The following is a 20,377-nucleotide window of genomic DNA, read 5'->3' as shown; positions in this document are numbered from 1 at the left end:
TTCTAAACTAGGGAGTCACAAGGGAAGAGCTTGGAGTAGAGCCGCTGCTCCTCTATGCCAAGAGGAGCCTGCTGAGATGGCTCAAGCATTTGTTCAGGAGCCTCCAGAAGAAGCATGTCCCACCAGGAAGAGGCCCTTGAGGAAGACCCAGGACACGCTGGAGGGAATATGTCCTCTCGAAGGAGCTGGAGGATGTGTGTGTGCAGCTCCTTTGGTCTGAAATAGGATTCGGACTTACTCATGCTTGTGTGGGACTTACTTGTGCTCATGCTTGTGTGGGATTTAATCATGCTTGTGTGGGACTTACTCATACTTGTTTGGGACTTACTTGTGCTCATGCTTGTGTGGGACATACTTGTGTTCATGCTCATGTGAGACTTACTTGTGCTCATACTTGTGTGAGACTTACTTATGCTCGTGTGGGACTTACTTGTGCTCTTGCTTGTGTGGGACTTACTTGTGCTCATGCTTGTGTGGGACTTACTTGTGCTCATGCTTTTGTGGGACTTACTTGTGCTCATGCTTGTGTGGGACTTACTTGTGCTCATGCTCGTGTGGAACTTACTTGTGCTCATGCTCGTGTGGGACTTACTTGTGCTCATGCTCGTGTGGGACTTACTTGGGTTCACGCTTGTGTGGAACTTACTTGTGCTCATGCTCGTGTGGGACTTACTTATGCTCGTGTGGAACTTACTTGTGTTCACGCTTGTGTGGGACTTACTTGTGCTCATGCTCGTGTGGGACATACTTGTGTTCACGCTTGTGTGGGACTTACTTGTGCTCATGCTTGTGTGGGACTTACTTGTGCTCATGCTTGTGTGGGACTTACTTGTGCTCATGCTTGTGTGGGACTTACTTGTGCTCATGCTCGTGTGGAACTTACTTGTGCTCATGCTCGTGTGGGACTTACTTGTGCTCATGCTCGTGTGGGACTTACTTGGGTTCACGCTTGTGTGGAACTTACTTGTGCTCATGCTCGTGTGGGACTTACTTATGCTCGTGTGGAACTTACTTGTGTTCACGCTTGTGTGGGACTTACTTGTGCTCATGCTCGTGTGGGACATACTTGTGTTCACGCTTGTGTGGGACTTATTTGTGCTCATGCTGGTGTGGAACTTACTTGTGTTCACGCTTGTGTGGAACTTACTTGTGCTCATGCTCGTGTGGGACATACTTGTGTTCACGCTCGTGTGGGACTTACTTATACTCGTGTGGAACTTACTTGTGTTCACGCTTGTGTGGGACTTACTTGTGCTCATGCTCGTGTGGGACATACTTGTGCTCATGCTTGTGTGGGACTTACTTGTGCTCACGCTTGTGTGGGACTTACTTGTGCTCATGCTTGTGTGGGACTTACTTGTGCTCATGCTTGTGTGGGACTTACTTGTGCTCATGCTCGTGTGGAACTTACTTGTGCTCATGCTCGTGTGGGACTTACTTATGCTCGTGTGGAACTTACTTGTGTTCACGCTTGTGTGGAACTTACTTGTGCTCATGCTCGTGTGGGACATACTTGTGTTCACGCTTGTGTGGGACTTATTTGTGCTCATGCTCGTGTGGGACTTACTTGTGTTCACGCTCGTGTGGGACTTACTTGTGCTCGTGTGGAACTTACTTGTGCTCGTGTGGAACTTACTTGTGTTCACGCTCGTGTGGGACATACTTATGCTCGTGTGGAACTTACTTGTGTTCACGCTTGTGTGGGACTTACTTGTGCTCATGCTCGTGTGGGACTTACTTGTGTTCACGCTCGTGTGGGACTTACTTGTGCTCGTGTGGAACTTACTTGTGTTCACGCTCGTGTGGGACATACTTATGCTCGTGTGGAACTTACTTGTGTTCACGCTCGTGTGGGACATACTTATGCTCGTGTGGAACTTACTTGTGTTCACGCTCGTGTGGGACTTACTTATGCTCGTGTGGAACTTACTTGTGTTCACGCTCGTGTGGGACTTACTTGTGCTCGTGTGGAACTTACTTGTGTTCACGCTCGTGTGGGACTTACTTGTGCTCGTGTCGAACTTACTTGTGCTCATGCTCGTGTGGGACTTACTTATGCTCGTGTGGGACCGGGGAGGACCAGGCTTGGCACATGACCCCGTCCATAGTCAACGATCGGCGCCCGCGGTAACTCTGCCCAGTGCCCACAATGCACTCTCGCACGTAATCTGGAGATAAGGAGGAGACAATTAATTGTTATCATGATTCAGTTCACAATGGTCCTTTTTTTAAACGTGTAGATATGTAAGATAATATCTTATATTATATATTATATTAGAAAAAAACAAAATGTTGTTTTAGTACAATTGGAGAAAAAAAAAAAAAAAGAATAGTACAAACGCTCGCAGATAAAAAGCAACCTTTCACATTACTCTGTGTTTCATGTGGCCCCCCATATTATGTATTATTACAGTGTATATCAACGATATATACGCTAATATTGAGACTACTTTACGCCACAGACACAATTAGTTGCAATAACATGAAGAAGAATCAGAATACGTCATTAACACGCAAGGGAAATGATTTTGTAAATAGCAGAGAGAAACAAATAAGCAGTTAGTATCAAAACTGAGTTAGATTCATTATTCTTCCTTCTGCTGCTCATATTTTAATACACTACATGAAATCAAGGAAACGTTTCCCATTAATGCAAAGAAAAGGTATAAACAATTATCGGTCTCGCTATAATTTCTTGAACAATGAATTAATAATATGGCAATTATTGTGACGTAATATTTAATTTATAATCATTACTTTTTTGATCAGCAGAAGCAACAATCAACATTCAAAAGTTGCATTTGTAAATAAAATGCCTGTGCCACAGTCTCAGTATAAACCTATGGGAACACTGCATAACTTTATACATTTAAAAGTTTAAGGAACAAAATAAAAGGCCCTCAAGCACGCTCAGGAAGATTAATGTTGTTTTTCTTTTTAATCAGCTCAGTTTTCAGCTTCACATTACTTCTGTCTTGTCTTATCATAGACAAAATACTTTCATAACAACATGTTCAATAGTGTTCAATATTATCTGATAAGTATAAAACCTGTTATTGTGCATTTTAAAACATGTTTGTAGACACACGGGGACATTGAGTTTGCAGAGGACATCGCATTAACAACTGCAGACTTTAGTATTTGCTCATCTTGGACCGTGCAAACGTGCATCTTGAAATGTTTGCGATTCATCCTGCAGCCGTGATGTGCACATGTTTAATGAGGAAAGCAGACAGAAGGAGATGTTTGGAGAATGTCACCTGGGCCTGTTTTTCAAATTAAGAGCACAACTTTGAAACAAATTGGTCGAACAGCCAGTTGGCTTTAGACTGTGGAGTACTTGGGTTTGAAAAGTCCAGGTTACATCCTCCTTTGTAGTAGTAATAGTAGTAGTAATAGTAGTAGTAGTAGTAATAGTAATAGTAGTAGTAATAGTAGTAGTAATAGTAATAGTAGTAGTAATAGTAATAGTAATAGTAGTAGTAATAGTAATAGTAATAGTAGTAGTAATAGTAGTAGTAATAGTAGTAGTAGTAGTAGTAGTAGTAGTAGTAGTAGTAGTAGTAGTAGTAGTAGTAGTAGTAGCAGCAGCAGCAGCAGCAGCAGCAGCAGCAGCAGCAGCAGCAGTAGTAGTAGTAGTAGTAGTAGTAGCAGCAGCAGCAGCAGCAGCAGCAGCAGCAGCAGCAGCAGCAGTAGTAGTAGTAGTAGTAGTAGTAGTAGTAGTAGTAGTAGTAGTAGTAGTAGTAGTAGCATTTTGTTTTCATTTAATTAGCAAAAATGCTGTGATTTTGCGTTAAGTTTTATTTTTAAAACACACTGCATTTATACTAGCAAAGTGTGTATAATATCAAAATGACTTGTGTTTTTTTTTAGGTCAAATTCAGCCATGGATGCTAATGATGCACTATAACTCAGCTCCTCCACTAAAACAAGCTTAACTTTACACAAAGGCACAATATGTCATGCTTAAAGTGCATGTGACGTTTTACATGGACCTTGTGTTTTTTTTACAATCACAGCGTTTTGGCCGATTCAGGTACATTTAAAAAAAAGTTATGGGGTGTATTAATGCAGACTGTCCCACTTAAATCTGAATTTAAAGATAAAAAATATATTCATTAAAAATGCATTAAAAAAATACGAACTATGAAAATATAAAAATAAATAATAAATACAATGCAGGACAACTAATTTTGCTAAAACCCAGTTAACATAATCACATGTTTACTTCCAGATGGATAAACCATGACATCACACTAGGGATTCCATAACTGACCAAAACTCTTATTTTATTTGACAAATAAAAAGGTATGTGAACATCTTTATTTTGTTGAATTAAAGGCGGTATGGACGATTTTTCGGCGATTTGAGAACGCAGGCGGAAGTGCGCATGCGCACTCCCCCGTGCGGACTGATACAACACACGTGTGTTTGTTTATTAGCGCAACTGAGCGCATCGCATCTCTCGTCTCCCGTAGATTTCTGTCCACTTCTGCGTCAGCTCAAACTGTCTTTCTCCGTCTTCATTTTGCCCCGTACACTGAGGGAACTATATTATGATAGATCCATGCGCTTAGGCACGCGGAAACGTGAGGACGAACCGCACGCGGCTGCAGGTGAGCGGTAGGTGCGTTTTATGATTGATACGTGGCAGGACAAATGATTTATCCACGCCACAAGGAAATGTGATAAAAAATTTGCTGAAAAAATCGTCCATACCACCTTTAATGTTTAAGGGTTGAATGTGTTTCTTCCATGCAAATTGTGCCAAACTTAACTATCTTCTGCTTGTCTTCCTGTCATTTTAAACTTGTCCACACAAACTGATACTAAATAAATGACAGAAACCTGCAATATGTACTGTATACATTTTTCTTTTCTCTTTTACCAGCAAATGAGTCATATTTTTTTGTAAATGACATATCTAATAGTTCTGGGGAACATTGTGTAGGGATATTCACTAGTACAAGTACTGTCTAGTACAAGTACTGTAGTGTTATTCATGTTTGACGGTAGGCAAATTCTTATTTTTTTTACTTTGAAGGCAAAAAAAAAAAATCTCACGATTTTAAGACATTTCAATCAACCTTTTGTATGTCGTTATCCTTTATTTTGGTAGCGAAGGCGAGCGGGGGGAACATGCGGGGGACACGGGCCCCGCCATGTTCCCGCCATGTTCGTTGTGATGACGCTGCTGGGCGTGTTTCAATCCCAGAATGCATTGCGTAACTCAAATTGAAATCAAGTCACACCATGATAGAGAGTGACATGTACTATGGCGAGTTCAGTGGCGCCGACAGAGACAAATCAGTTTGTCAAAGGCAATATAGTTTCCCTTTTGCGCATTCTGTTTTATTACAGAAGCATACGGAAGACCGACTATGATGACGCACCTGCGTTGCGCAGTGTGTTATCAGTCCTTTAGAATGTAAGTTATGTTTACCAGCGTGATAAACATATTCGACAGTGCGATTTAGGAAAGACCGGTCGGTGAGTCGGCGAAATAATTGAAAAATAAATGATTTTGACATTTTTTCAACAAAATGCTGATATTTTTTTTCATTCAACTAGTTTCCTAACCGGGTCGGTCAGGTTACAGCAAACAGACAGATTATTTTGCTCAGCCTAATCCAATATCTAAATTAATGAATTTGTTCAAATGAATTTGCTTGTAAATCTGGAAATTAATCAACACTTTACAAAATGTGGTTTATGAAGATATATTGACCAAATAAATCAACAGAAAATATGAATATGGAATATGCAAATAAGTCAATAACAGATACACTAGATATGATTGTTCAATATCTATCTAGTTGTGTGTAAGAGTTGATGATCTTATCAGCCAAACTGTGAAATAGTGCGTTCATACGATTAGAAGCAGAAGCTGAAGCTGGGCGTCTGGGCGTGTGTGTCCGTGGGCCTGTGGGCCTGCGTGTTCATGGGCCTGTGGGCCTGCGTGTTCATGGGCCTGTGGGCCTGCGTGTTCATGGGCCTGTGGGCCTGCGTGTTCATGGGCCTGTGGGCCTGCGTGTTCATGGGCCTGTGGGCCTGCGTGTTCATGGGCCTGTGGGCCTGCGTGTTCATGGGCCTGTGGGCCTGCGTGTTCATGGGCCTGTGGGCCTGCGTGTTCATGGGCCTGTGGGCCTGCGTGTTCATGGGCCTGTGGGCCTGCGTGTTCATGGGCCTGTGGGCCTGCGTGTTCATGGGCCTGTGTGTTTGTGTGTTCATGGGCCTGTGGGCCTGCGTGTTCATGGGCCTGTGTGTCTGTGTGTCTGCGTGTTCATGGGCCTGTGGGCCTGGGTGTTCATGGGCCTGTGGGCCTGTGGGCCTGCGTGTTCATGGGCCTGTGGGCCTGGGTGTTCATGGGCCTGTGGGCCTGCGTGTTCATGGGCCTGTGTGTCTGTGTGTCTGCGTGTTCATGGGCCTGTGTGACTGCGTGTTCATGGGCCTGTGGGCCTGCGTGTTCATGGGCCTGTGGGCCTGCGTGTTCATGGGCCTGTGGGCCTGCGTGTTCATGGGCCTGTGTGTCTGTGTGTTCATGGGCCTGTGGGCCTGCGTGTTCATGGGCCTGTGTGTCTGTGGGCCTAGGTGTTCATGGGCCTGTGGGCCTGGGTGTTCATGGGCCTGTGTGTCTGTGGGCCTAGGTGTTCATGGGCCTGTGGGCCTGGGTGTTCATGGGCCTGTGTGTCTGTGGGCCTGCGTGTTCATGGGCCTGTGTGTCTGTGGGCCTAGGTGTTCATGGGCCTGTGGGCCTGCGTGTTCATGGGCCTGTGGGCCTGCGTGTTCATGGGCCTGTGGGCCTGCGTGTTCATGGGCCTGTGGGCCTGCGTGTTCATGGGCCTGTGGGCCTGCGTGTTCATGGGCCTGTGTGTTTGTGTGTTCATGGGCCTGTGGGCCTGCGTGTTCATGGGCCTGTGTGTCTGTGTGTCTGCGTGTTCATGGGCCTGTGGGCCTGGGTGTTCATGGGCCTGTGGGCCTGTGGGCCTGCGTGTTCATGGGCCTGTGGGCCTGGGTGTTCATGGGCCTGTGGGCCTGCGTGTTCATGGGCCTGTGTGTCTGTGTGTCTGCGTGTTCATGGGCCTGTGTGACTGCGTGTTCATGGGCCTGTGGGCCTGCGTGTTCATGGGCCTGTGGGCCTGCGTGTTCATGGGCCTGTGTGTCTGTGTGTTCATGGGCCTGTGGGCCTGCATGTTCATGGGCCTGTGTGTCTGTGGGCCTAGGTGTTCATGGGCCTGTGGGCCTGGGTGTTCATGGGCCTGTGTGTCTGTGGGCCTAGGTGTTCATGGGCCTGTGGGCCTGGGTGTTCATGGGCCTGTGTGTCTGTGGGCCTGCGTGTTCATGGGCCTGTGTGTCTGTGGGCCTAGGTGTTCATGGGCCTGTGGGCCTGGGTGTTCATGGGCCTGTGTGTCTGTGGGCCTGCGTGTTCATGGGCCTGTGGGCCTGGGTGTTCATGGGCCTGTGTGTCTGTGGGCCTGCGTGTTCATGGGCCTGTGTGTCTGTGGGCCTAGGTGTTCATGGGCCTGTGGGCCTGGGTGTTCATGGGCCTGTGTGTCTGTGGGCCTAGGTGTTCATGGGCCTGTGGGCCTGGGTGTTCATGGGCCTGTGTGTCTCTGGGCCTGCGTGTTCATGGGCCTGTGTGTCTGTGGGTCTAGGTGTTCATGGGCCTGTGGGCCTGGGTGTTCATGGGCCTGTGTGTCTGTGGGCCTAGGTGTTCATGGGCCTGTGGGCCTGGGTGTTCATGGGCCTGTGGGCCTGCATGTTCATGGGCCTGTGGGCCTAGGTGTTCATGGGCCTGTGGGCCTGGGTGTTCATGGGCCTGTGTGTCTGTGGGCCTAGGTGTTCATGGGCCTGTGGGCCTAGGTGTTCATGGGCCTGTGGGCCTGCGTGTTCATGGGCCTGTGTGTCTTTGTCTGAAGGTTAGCTTAGCATCGCTAGGCCAGAGATGAGCCCTTTCTCTCCTCCAGATCCTTCCTCCTTGAGGACCTCTGATGGAACTGAGTTTGGTCTTGTCTCTATCTCTCTGACAAACCCCCTGGAGGGTTGGTTTTGGCACCGATGTTCAACCAATCAGCACACATGCTCAGTCAGTAGGACTAATCAGAGAAGAGATCTGAGATCGGGAGCATATCCGATGCAGCCATTGTTAAACATTAGGCCATATAGTTACAAAGGTCAAATTGTTCACGAGACGAGTCACAAAACAGTTAATTGAACATGCAGAACACGTCTCTTTAGCATTTTAGTTTTTGCCTTGAAAAAAATTGAATCCAAAAGCAGTCATTTGATGGACATGTTTATTCCAACTTTAAAAGAGAGCTCTGTATGCAGAGATGTCATAAATCTCCAGGTGGGGTTACGTCCCACATTCATGTCACCATGCTCCAATGTCACGCGCTCCTAACTGCTGTGGGGACTTTCCAGAGTTTACACTAAGCTCCAAATGACAGATAATGAACTTAATCTACAGCTAACACAACACTGGCCCTTGCCCTTCCTCACTGCTTCCTCTACAAATCTAAACATTAAATATTTATAATTCTGTCTTATGAAGTTGTAATGTTAGATGGGGAGGAGGAGATATGCACCTTTCTTCTGGTACAGGTCAAAGTTGAAGTTCTGCAGGGCCTGGATTCCTGGAGAGTTCCTGTCAAATGACAACCACTGGCACTTCCTGTTTTTATGATCGTAGAGGAAGGCTCTGGGGAGAGAGGGAAATAAATTAATATGTCAGTAATTAGAGAAGTCAACATCAGTGCACTTCTGAAAGGCACTTTACCCTGTAGACAGCATTGTGTACGTTTGCATTTACTTAAAGATGTTGTCTAATTGGTTTAAAGCCAAAATGTAATCACAACCACAGCTGAACCTGCCACAAAAGTTATTGACCATGTTACTGAAAGTGAGCAAAACATCAATGGAGGTGCACCAGTCTAAAAATAATGTGAAATAGTTGAAAACAGAGCTGTGGAATAACTGCGTCACTTCTCTCCCCCGCATAATAAACCAAATGTGAACCGCTTTATGACATGCAACACACAGGCAGCGGAAATGAGTATGTATTATGTAAATATGTAAATGTAACTCCCATGATTGAGTTTGCGACTTATCGTGATATGTATTTTAAGGACTGTTTTAATAGTGAAAATCTCCACTGGTAGGACATGTGTACTCCTTGTGTTTATGTAAATACTTGTTGAATGAGGTGTGTGGCGGTGTGAGAGTGTATTTGGGTCAGAATGTGGTGAAATGATCTTATTGTTGAGTGGGTTTTGTTTGTACTGCATTATTTAATCAGGGACTGCAGATGGAAATGATCTGCTTAGCTACAGCCTGGTGCAGAACATGTTTGTTTTTTACGAGTGTAATTTCTCTGTGTCCCTACAAATAAAGACAAAACTAAAGTAAACTTCTGGTAAAAAACGTTTATGAATGAATGCAAACTTAGGTATTAAAGTGCACATGACAGGTTTCAAATTTTGACTTTATTTGGTGCATTTATACCTATTGTACGAATAAATTTTAGTTTTACATCAAGTGAGTAGTAATAAAATTGAAATCTGTAGAAAATGACAGGAAGTGAGTTTTTGCCCATTGTTTGCTGGATAATGTTCTAGTGTGATGTCATCAATTGAAAACAGGAAGTGAAATCTTAAACCTAAAATGTTATGTGATATTTTAACTTTTTTTTTTTTTTTTTTTTTTTTTTTAGAAAAACTGTGTTTTAGGTCAATGAGTCGTTCGACCTGGCACTAAAAGCATTTACAAATCTCTATCGGTGTATTATTGGAAAAGGTGCCAATATTAATTGATGAAAAACTAGACACTCATTTGAAAAAGTATCAATACTGAAAAACATCACATAAATATGAAAATGTTGGATCTTTAATGGATCTTTAATGGTTAATAGATTTAGAAAGGTGCACGGTGGCAGAGCAGGTTCTCCGGCTTCCTCCCACCGTCCACATGCATGTGTTGGGATAAAACTGGCAACTCTAAATGAGAGTGAATGTCTGTGTGTCCATGTCTTTGTGTTAACCCTGCGACGTGGCCTGGGTGAACCCTGTGTTAACCCTGCGACGTGGCCTGGGTGAACCCTGTGTTAACCCTGCGACGTGGCCTGGGTGAACCCTGTGTTAACCCTGCGACGTGGCCTGGGTGAACCCTGTGTTAACCCTGCGACGTGGCCTGGGTGAACCCTGTGTTAACCCTGCGACGTGGCCTGGGTGAACCCTGTGTTAACCCTGCGACGTGGCCTGGGTGAACCCTGTGTTAACCCTGCGACGTGGCCTGGGTGAACCCTGTGTTAACCCTGCGACGAGCTGGCCTGGGTGAACCCTGTGTTAACCCTGCGACGTGGCCTGGGTGAACCCTGTGTTAACCCTGCGACGAGCTGGCCTGGGTGAACCCTGTGTTAACCCTGCGATGTGGCCTGGGTGAACCCTGTGTTAACCCTGCGACGAGCTGGCCTGGGTGAACCCTGTGTTAACCCTGCGATGTGGCCTGGGTGAACCCTGTGTTAACCCTGCGACGTGGCCTGGGTGAACCCTGTGTTAACCCTGCGACGTGGCCTGGGTGAACCCTGTGTTAACCCTGCGACGAGCTGGCCTGGGTGAACCCTGTGTTAACCCTGCGACGTGGCCTGGGTGAACCCTGTGTTAACCCTGCGACGAGCTGGCCTGGGTGAACCCTGTGTTAACCCTGCGATGTGGCCTGGGTGAACCCTGTGTTAACCCTGCGACGAGCTGGCCTGGGTGAACCCTGTGTTAACCCTGCGATGTGGCCTGGGTGAACCCTGTGTTAACCCTGCGACGAGCTGGCCTGGGTGAACCCTGTGTTAACCCTGCGACGAGCTGGCCTGGGTGAACCCTGTGTTAACCCTGCGACGAGCTGGCCTGGGTGAACCCTGTGTTAACCCTGCGACGAGCTGGCCTGGGTGAACCCTGTGTTAACCCTGCGACCAGCTGGCCTGGGTGAACCCTGTGCTAACCCTGCGACCAGCTTGCCTGGGTGAACCCTGTGTTAACCCTGCGACGTGACTTGGGTGAACCCTGTGTTAACCGTCCGACGAGCTGGCCTGGGTGAACCCTGTGTTAACCCTGCGACGAGCTGGCCTGGGTGAACCCTGTGTTACCCTGCGACGTGGCCTGGGTGAACCCTGTGTTAACCCTGCGACGAGCTGGCCTGGGTGAACCCTGTGCTAACCCTCCGACCAGCTTGCCTGGGTGAACCCTATGTTACCCTGCGACCAGCTTGCCTGGGTGAACCCTGTGTTACCCTGCGACCAGCTTGCCTGGGTGAACCCTGTGTTACCCTGCGACGAGCTGGCCTGGGTGAACCCTGTGCTAACCCTGCGACCAGCTTGCCTGGGTGAACCCCGTGTTACCCTGCGATGTGGCCTGGGTGAACCCTGTGTTAACCCTGCGACGAGCTGGCCTGGGTGAACCCTGTGTTAACCCTGCGAAGAGTTTGCCTGGGTGAACCCTGAGTTAACCCTGTGACCAGCTTGCCTGGGGTAACCCTGTGTTAACCCTGTGACGAGCTGGCCTAGGTGAACCCTCTGTTAACCCTGCGACGTGGCCTGGGTGAACCCTGTGTTAACCCTGCGACATGGCCTGGGTGAACCCTGTGTTAACCCCGCGACGAGCTGGCCTGGGTGAACCCTGCGTTAACCCTGTGACCAGCTTGCCTGGGTGAACCCTGTGTTCACCCTGCGACGAGCTGGCCTGGGTGAACCCTGTGTTAACCCTGCGACGTGGCCTGGGTGAACCCTGTGTTAACCCTGCAACGAGTTTGCCTGGGTGAACCCTGTGTTAACCCTGCGATGAGCTGGCCTGGGTGAACCCTGTGTTAACCCTGTGACGTGGCCTGGGTGAACCCTGTGTTAACCCTGCGACGTGGCCTGGGTGAACGTTGTGTTAACCCTGCGACGAGCTGGCCTGGGTGAACCCTGTGTTAACCCTGCAACGAGCTGGCCTGGGTGAACCCTGTGTTAACCCCGCGACAAGCTGGCCTGGGTGAACCCTGTGTTAACCCTGCGACGAGCTGGCCTGGGTGAACCCTGTGTTAACCCTGCAACGAGCTGGCCTGGGTGAACCCTGTGTTCACCCTTCGACGAGCTGGCCTGGGTGAACCCTGTGTTAACCCTGCGACGAGCTGGCCTGGGTGAACCCTGTGTTAACCCCGCCACGAGCTGGCCTGGGTGAACCCTGTGTTAACCCTTCGACGAGCTGGCCTGGGTGAACCCTGTGTTAACCCTGCGACGAGCTGGCCTGGGTGAACCCTGTGTTAACCCCGCGACGAGCTGGCCTGGGTGAACCCTGTGTTAATCCTGCGACGAGCTGGCCTGGGTGAACCCTGTGTTAACCCCGCGACGAGCTGGCCTGGGTGAACCCTGTGTTAACCCCGCGACGAGCTGGCCTGGGTGAACCCTGTGTTAACCCCGCGACGAGCTGGCCTGGGTGAACCCTGTGTTAACCCCGCGACGAGCTGGCCTGGGTGAACCCTGTGTTAACCCCGCGACGAGCTGGCCTGGGTGAACCCTGTGTTAACCCCGCGACGAGCTGGCCTGGGTGAACCCTGTGTTAACCCCGCGACGAGCTGGCCTGGGTGAACCCTGTGTTAACCCTGCGACGAGCTGGCCTGGGTGAACCCTGTGTTACCCTGCGACGTGGCCTGGGTGAACCCTGTGTTAACCCTGCGACGAGCTGGCCTGGGTGAACCCTGTGCTAACCCTCCGACCAGCTTGCCTGGGTGAACCCTGTGTTACCCTGCGACCAGCTTGCCTGGGTGAACCCTGTGTTACCCTGCGACCAGCTTGCCTGGGTGAACCCTGTGTTACCCTGCGACGAGCTGGCCTGGGTGAACCCTGTGCTAACCCTGCGACCAGCTTGCCTGGGTGAACCCCGTGTTACCCTGCGATGTGGCCTGGGTGAACCCTGTGTTAACCCTGCGACGAGCTGGCCTGGGTGAACCCTGTGTTAACCCTGCGAAGAGTTTGCCTGGGTGAACCCTGAGTTAACCCTGTGACCAGCTTGCCTGGGGTAACCCTGTGTTAACCCTGTGACGAGCTGGCCTAGGTGAACCCTCTGTTAACCCTGCGACGTGGCCTGGGTGAACCCTGTGTTAACCCTGCGACATGGCCTGGGTGAACCCTGTGTTAACCCCGCGACGAGCTGGCCTGGGTGAACCCTGCGTTAACCCTGTGACCAGCTTGCCTGGGTGAACCCTGTGTTCACCCTGCGACGAGCTGGCCTGGGTGAACCCTGTGTTAACCCTGCGACGTGGCCTGGGTGAACCCTGTGTTAACCCTGCGACGAGTTTGCCTGGGTGAACCCTGCGTTAACCCTGTGACCAGCTTGCCTGGGGTAACCCTGTGTTAACCCTGCGATGAGCTGGCCTGGGTGAACCCTGTGTTAACCCTGTGACGTGGCCTGGGTGAACCCTGTGTTAACCCTGCGACGTGGCCTGGGTGAACGTTGTGTTAACCCTGCGACGAGCTGGCCTGGGTGAACCCTGTGTTAACCCTGCGACGAGCTGGCCTGGGTGAACCCTGTGTTAACCCCGCAACGAGCTGGCCTGGGTGAACCCTGTGTTAACCCTGCAACGAGCTGGCCTGGGTGAACCCTGTGTTAACCCCGCGACAAGCTGGCCTGGGTGAACCCTGTGTTAACCCTGCGACGAGCTGGCCTGGGTGAACCCTGTGTTAACCCTGCAACGAGCTGGCCTGGGTGAACCCTGTGTTCACCCTTCGACGAGCTGGCCTGGGTGAACCCTGTGTTAACCCTGCGACGAGCTGGCCTGGGTGAACCCTGTGTTAACCCCGCGACGAGCTGGCCTGGGTGAACCCTGTGTTAATCCTGCGACGAGCTGGCCTGGGTGAACCCTGTGTTAACCCCGCGACGAGCTGGCCTGGGTGAACCTGTGTTAACCCCGCGACGAGCTGGCCTGGGTGAACCCTGTGTTAACCCCGCGACGAGCTGGCCTGGGTGAACCCTGTGTTAACCCCGCGACGAGCTGGCCTGGGTGAACCCTGTGTTAACCCCGCGACGAGCTGGCCTGGGTGAACCCTGTGTTAACCCTGCGACGAGCTGGCCTGGGTGAACCCTGTGTTACCCTGCGACGTGGCCTGGGTGAACCCTGTGTTAACCCTGCGACGAGCTGGCCTGGGTGAACCCTGTGCTAACCCTCCGACCAGCTTGCCTGGGTGAACCCTGTGTTACCCTGCGACCAGCTTGCCTGGGTGAACCCTGTGTTACCCTGCGACCAGCTTGCCTGGGTGAACCCTGTGTTACCCTGCGACGAGCTGGCCTGGGTGAACCCTGTGCTAACCCTGCGACCAGCTTGACTGGGTGAACCCCGTGTTACCCTGCGATGTGGCCTGGGTGAACCCTGTGTTAACCCTGCGACGAGCTGGCCTGGGTGAACCCTGTGTTAACCCTGCGAAGAGTTTGCCTGGGTGAACCCTGAGTTAACCCTGTGACGTGGCCTGGGTGAACCCTGTGTTAACCCTGCGACGTGGCCTGGGTGAACGTTGTGTTAACCCTGCGACGAGCTGGCCTGGGTGAACCCTGTGTTAACCCTGCGACGAGCTGGCCTGGGTGAACCCTGTGTTAACCCCGCAACGAGCTGGCCTGGGTGAACCCTGTGTTAACCCTGCAACGAGCTGGCCTGGGTGAACCCTGTGTTAACCCCGCGACAAGCTGGCCTGGGTGAACCCTGTGTTAACCCTGCGACGAGCTGGCCTGGGTGAACCCTGTGTTAACCCTGCAACGAGCTGGCCTGGGTGAACCCTGTGTTCACCCTTCGACGAGCTGGCCTGGGTGAACCCTGTGTTACCCCTGCGACGAGCTGGCCTGGGTGAACCCTGTGTTAACCCCGCGACGAGCTGGCCTGGGTGAACCCTGTGTTAATCCTGCGACGAGCTGGCCTGGGTGAACCCTGTGTTAACCCCGCGACGAGCTGGCCTGGGTGAACCCTGTGTTAACCCCGCGACGAGCTGGCCTGGGTGAACCCTGTGTTAACCCCGCGACGAGCTGGCCTGGGTGAACCCTGTGTTAACCCCGCGACGAGCTGGCCTGGGTGAACCCTGTGTTAACCCCGCGACGAGCTGGCCTGGATGAACCCTGTGTTAACCCCGCGACGAGCTGGCCTGGGTGAACCCTGTGTTAACCCCGCGACGAGCTGGCCTGGGTGAACCCTGTGTTAACCCCGCGACGAGCTGGCCTGGGTGAACCCTGTGTTAACCCCGCGACGAGCTGGCCTGGGTGAACCCTGTGTTACCCTGCGACGTGGCCTGGGTGAACCCTGTGTTAACCCTGCGACGAGCTGGCCTGGGTGAACCCTGTGCTAACCCTCCGACCAGCTTGCCTGGGTGAACCCTGTGTTACCCTGCGACCAGCTTGCCTGGGTGAACCCTGTGTTACCCTGCGACCAGCTTGCCTGGGTGAACCCTGTGTTACCCTGCGACGAGCTGGCCTGGGTGAACCCTGTGCTAACCCTGCGACCAGCTTGACTGGGTGAACCCCGTGTTACCCTGCGATGTGGCCTGGGTGAACCCTGTGTTAACCCTGCGACGAGCTGGCCTGGGTGAACCCTGTGTTAACCCTGCGAAGAGTTTGCCTGGGTGAACCCTGAGTTAACCCTGTGACGTGGCCTGGGTGAACCCTGTGTTAACCCTGCGACGTGGCCTGGGTGAACGTTGTGTTAACCCTGCGACGAGCTGGCCTGGGTGAACCCTGTGTTAACCCTGCGACGAGCTGGCCTGGGTGAACCCTGTGTTAACCCCGCAACGAGCTGGCCTGGGTGAACCCTGTGTTAACCCTGCAACGAGCTGGCCTGGGTGAACCCTGTGTTAACCCCGCGACAAGCTGGCCTGGGTGAACCCTGTGTTAACCCTGCGACGAGCTGGCCTGGGTGAACCCTGTGTTAACCCTGCAACGAGCTGGCCTGGGTGAACCCTGTGTTCACCCTTCGACGAGCTGGCCTGGGTGAACCCTGTGTTACCCCTGCGACGAGCTGGCCTGGGTGAACCCTGTGTTAACCCCGCGACGAGCTGGCCTGGGTGAACCCTGTGTTAATCCTGCGACGAGCTGGCCTGGGTGAACCCTGTGTTAACCCCGCGACGAGCTGGCCTGGGTGAACCCTGTGTTAACCCCGCGACGAGCTGGCCTGGGTGAACCCTGTGTTAACCCCGCGACGAGCTGGCCTGGGTGAACCCTGTGTTAACCCCGCGACGAGCTGGCCTGGGTGAACCCTGTGTTAACCCCGCGACGAGCTGGCCTGGATGAACCCTGTGTTAACCCCGCGACGAGCTGGCCTGGGTGAACCCTGTGTTAACCCCGCGACGAGCTGGCCTGGGTGAACCCTGTGTTAACCCCGCGACGAGCTGGCCTGGGTGAACCCTGTGTTAACCCTGCGACGAGCTGGCCTGGGTGAACCCTGTGTTACCCTGCGACGTGGCCTGGGTGAACCCTGTGTTAACCCTGCGACGAGCTGGCCTGGGTGAACCCTGTGCTAACCCTCCGACCAGCTTGCCTGGGTGAACCCTGTGTTACCCTGCGACCAGCTTGCCTGGGTGAACCCTGTGTTACCCTGCGACCAGCTTGCCTGGGTGAACCCTGTGTTACCCTGCGACGAGCTGGCCTGGGTGAACCCTGTGCTAATCCTGCGACCAGCTTGCCTGGGTGAACCCCGTGTTACCCTGCGATGTGGCCTGGGTGAACCCTGTGTTAACCCTGCGACGAGCTGGCCTGGGTGAACCCTGTGTTAACCCTGCGAAGAGTTTGCCTGGGTGAACCCTGAGTTAACCCTGTGACCAGCTTGCCTGGGGTAACCCTGTGTTAACCCTGTGACGAGCTGGCCTAGGTGAACCCTCTGTTAACCCTGCGACGTGGCCTGGGTGAACCCTGTGTTAACCCTGCGACGTGGCCTGGGTGAACCCTGTGTTAACCCTGCGACGAGTTTGCCTGGGTGAACCCTGCGTTAACCCTGTGACCAGCTTGCCTGGGGTAACCCTGTGTTAACCCTGCGATGAGCTGGCCTGGGTGAACCCTGTGTTAACCCTGTGACGTGGCCTGGGTGAACCCTGTGTTAACCCTGCGACGTGGCCTGGGTGAACGTTGTGTTAACCCTGCGACGAGCTGGCCTGGGTGAACCCTGTGTTAACCCTGCGACGAGCTGGCCTGGGTGAACCCTGTGTTAACCCCGCAACGAGCTGGCCTGGGTGAACCCTGTGTTAACCCTGCAACGAGCTGGCCTGGGTGAACCCTGTGTTAACCCCGCGACAAGCTGGCCTGGGTGAACCCTGTGTTAACCCTGCGACGAGCTGGCCTGGGTGAACCCTGTGTTAACCCTGCAACGAGCTGGCCTGGGTGAACCCTGTGTTCACCCTTCGACGAGCTGGCCTGGGTGAACCCTGTGTTAACCCTGCGACGAGCTGGCCTGGGTGAACCCTGTGTTAACCCCGCGACGAGCTGGCCTGGGTGAACCCTGTGTTAATCCTGCGACGAGCTGGCCTGGGTGAACCCTGTGTTAACCCCGCGACGAGCTGGCCTGGGTGAACCCTGTGTTAACCCCGCGACGAGCTGGCCTGGGTGAACCCTGTGTTAACCCCGCGACGAGCTGGCCTGGGTGAACCCTGTGTTAACCCTGTGACCAGCTTGCCTGGGGTAACCCTGTGTTAACCCTGCGATGAGCTGGCCTGGGTGAACCCTGTGTTAACCCTGTGACGTGGCCTGGGTGAACCCTGTGTTAACCCTGCGACGTGGCCTGGGTGAACGTTGTGTTAACCCTGCGACGAGCTGGCCTGGGTGAACCCTGTGTTAACCCTGCGACGAGCTGGCCTGGGTGAACCCTGTGTTAACCCCGCAACGAGCTGGCCTGGGTGAACCCTGTGTTAACCCTGCAACGAGCTGGCCTGGGTGAACCCTGTGTTAACCCCGCGACAAGCTGGCCTGGGTGAACCCTGTGTTAACCCTGCGACGAGCTGGCCTGGGTGAACCCTGTGTTAACCCTGCAACGAGCTGGCCTGGGTGAACCCTGTGTTCACCCTTCGACGAGCTGGCCTGGGTGAACCCTGTGTTAACCCTGCGACGAGCTGGCCTGGGTGAACCCTGTGTTAACCCCGCGACGAGCTGGCCTGGGTGAACCCTGTGTTAATCCCGCGACGAGCTGGCCTGGGTGAACCCTGTGTTAACCCCGCGACGAGCTGGCCTGGGTGAACCCTGTGTTAACCCCGCGACGAGCTGGCCTGGGTGAACCCTGTGTTAACCCCGCGACGAGCTGGCCTGGGTGAACCCTGTGTTAACCCCGCGACGAGCTGGCCTGGGTGAACCCTGTGTTAACCCCGCGACGAGCTGGCCTGGGTGAACCCTGTGTTAACCCCGCGACGAGCTGGCCTGGGTGAACCCTGTGTTAACCCCGCGACGAGCTGGTCTGGGTGAACCCTGTGTTAACCCCGCGACGAGCTGGCCTGGGTGAACCCTGTGTTAACCCTGCGACGAGCTGGCCTGGGTGAACCCTGTGTTACCCTGCGACGTGGCCTGGGTGAACCCTGTGTTAACCCTGCGACGAGCTGGCCTGGGTGAACCCTGTGCTAACCCTCCGACCAGCTTGCCTGGGTGAACCCTGTGTTACCCTGCGACCAGCTTGCCTGGGTGAACCCTGTGTTACCCTGCGACCAGCTTGCCTGGGTGAACCCTGTGTTACCCTGCGACGAGCTGGCCTGGGTGAACCCTGTGCTAACCCTGCGACCAGCTTGCCTGGGTGAACCCCGTGTTACCCTGCGATGTGGCCTGGGTGAACCCTGTGTTAACCCTGCGACGAGCTGGCCTGGGTGAACCCTGTGTTAACCCTGCGAAGAGTTTGCCTGGGTGAACCCTGAGTTAACCCTGTGACCAGCTTGCCTGGGGTAACCCTGTGTTAACCCTGTGACGAGCTGGCCTAGGTGAACCCTCTGTTAACCCTGCGACGTGGCCTGGGTGAACCCTGTGTTAACCCTGCGACATGGCCTGGGTGAACCCTGTGTTAACCCCGCGACGAGCTGGCCTGGGTGAACCCTGCGTTAACCCTGTGACCAGCTTGCCTGGGTGAACCCTGTGTTCACCCTGCGACGAGCTGGCCTGGGTGAACCCTGTGTTAACCCTGCGACGTGGCCTGGGTGAACCCTGTGTTAACCCTGCGACGAGTTTGCCTGGGTGAACCCTGCGTTAACCCTGTGACCAGCTTGCCTGGGGTAACCCTGTGTTAACCCTGCGATGAGCTGGCCTGGGTGAACCCTGTGTTAACCCTGTGACGTGGCCTGGGTGAACCCTGTGTTAACCCTGCGACGTGGCCTGGGTGAACGTTGTGTTAACCCTGCGACGAGCTGGCCTGGGTGAACCCTGTGTTAACCCTGCGACGAGCTGGCCTGGGTGAACCCTGTGTTAACCCCGCAACGAGCTGGCCTGGGTGAACCCTGTGTTAACCCTGCAACGAGCTGGCCTGGGTGAACCCTGTGTTAACCCCGCGACAAGCTGGCCTGGGTGAACCCTGTGTTAACCCTGCGACGAGCTGGCCTGGGTGAACCCTGTGTTAACCCTGCAACGAGCTGGCCTGGGTGAACCCTGTGTTCACCCTTCGACGAGCTGGCCTGGGTGAACCCTGTGTTAACCCTGCGACGAGCTGGCCTGGGTGAACCCTGTGTTAACCCCGCGACGAGCTGGCCTGGGTGAACCCTGTGTTAATCCCGCGACGAGCTGGCCTGGGTGAACCCTGTGTTAACCCCGCGACGAGCTGGCCTGGGTGAACCCTGTGTTAACCCCGCGACGAGCTGGCCTGGGTGAACCCTGTGTTAACCCCGCGACGAGCTGGCCTGGGTGAACCCTGTGTTAACCCCGCGACGAGCTGGCCTGGGTGAACCCTGTGTTAACCCCGCGACGAGCTGGCCTGGGTGAACCCTGTGTTAACCCCGCGACGAGCTGGCCTGGCTAAGGCAAAGTCACCTAACCAGAACAAGCAGGAAAAAATGAATGAATGTTTAGTTAGTTAGTTTAGTTGTATGTTGTGCCGTCTGACATGCTTCAAACAGGAAGCACTCTCACTCGTATCACTCCAACTTAAGCTGCTTTGCATGTTGTCTGACACATGAGTTGTGAGATGTGTGTGGGAGGCACAGGATTAATGACGTATCTGTCAATCATCTGTACATTATCAATCTTCTATCTCATCTCATATTTTAGAACTCCAAAGAATGTTTCAACTAAAAGCATTTACATATCTTACTCTTAGTCACATTATTCCCACCTCAGGAATTCAGTTAGAGCTCCTCTGATTCTCTATCTTTGATGTCAACAACCTGGGAAAGTTGGAACGGCGTGTTTTGTGAGGCTCAGTGGGA

The 20,377-nt window shown here is 52.9% G+C and overlaps 1 protein-coding gene across 1 annotated transcript in view; it reads right to left on the bottom strand.

Moving 5' to 3' along the window:
• The window catches only part of hgfb (hepatocyte growth factor b), an 89,058-nt gene that overhangs the window by 54,975 nt on the left and 13,706 nt on the right, over positions 1-20,377 (bottom strand). Inside the window, exons 3-4 of the mRNA XM_072435695.1 lie at positions 8,589-8,701; positions 2,054-2,168 (exon numbers count right to left, since the gene is read on the bottom strand). Of these exons, the coding sequence (XP_072291796.1) occupies positions 2,054-2,168; positions 8,589-8,701 (228 nt within the window). The remainder of the gene's footprint in view (positions 1-2,053; positions 2,169-8,588; positions 8,702-20,377) is intronic.

Source organism: Eucyclogobius newberryi, unplaced genomic scaffold (genome assembly GCF_026437365.1).
Source record: "Eucyclogobius newberryi isolate DKJ021-1_F unplaced genomic scaffold, fEucNew1.0.hap1 SCAF_7, whole genome shotgun sequence".
Lineage (NCBI taxonomy): Eukaryota > Metazoa > Chordata > Actinopteri > Gobiiformes > Gobiidae > Eucyclogobius > Eucyclogobius newberryi.
This window is presented reverse-complemented; position numbering and strand designations above follow the sequence as displayed.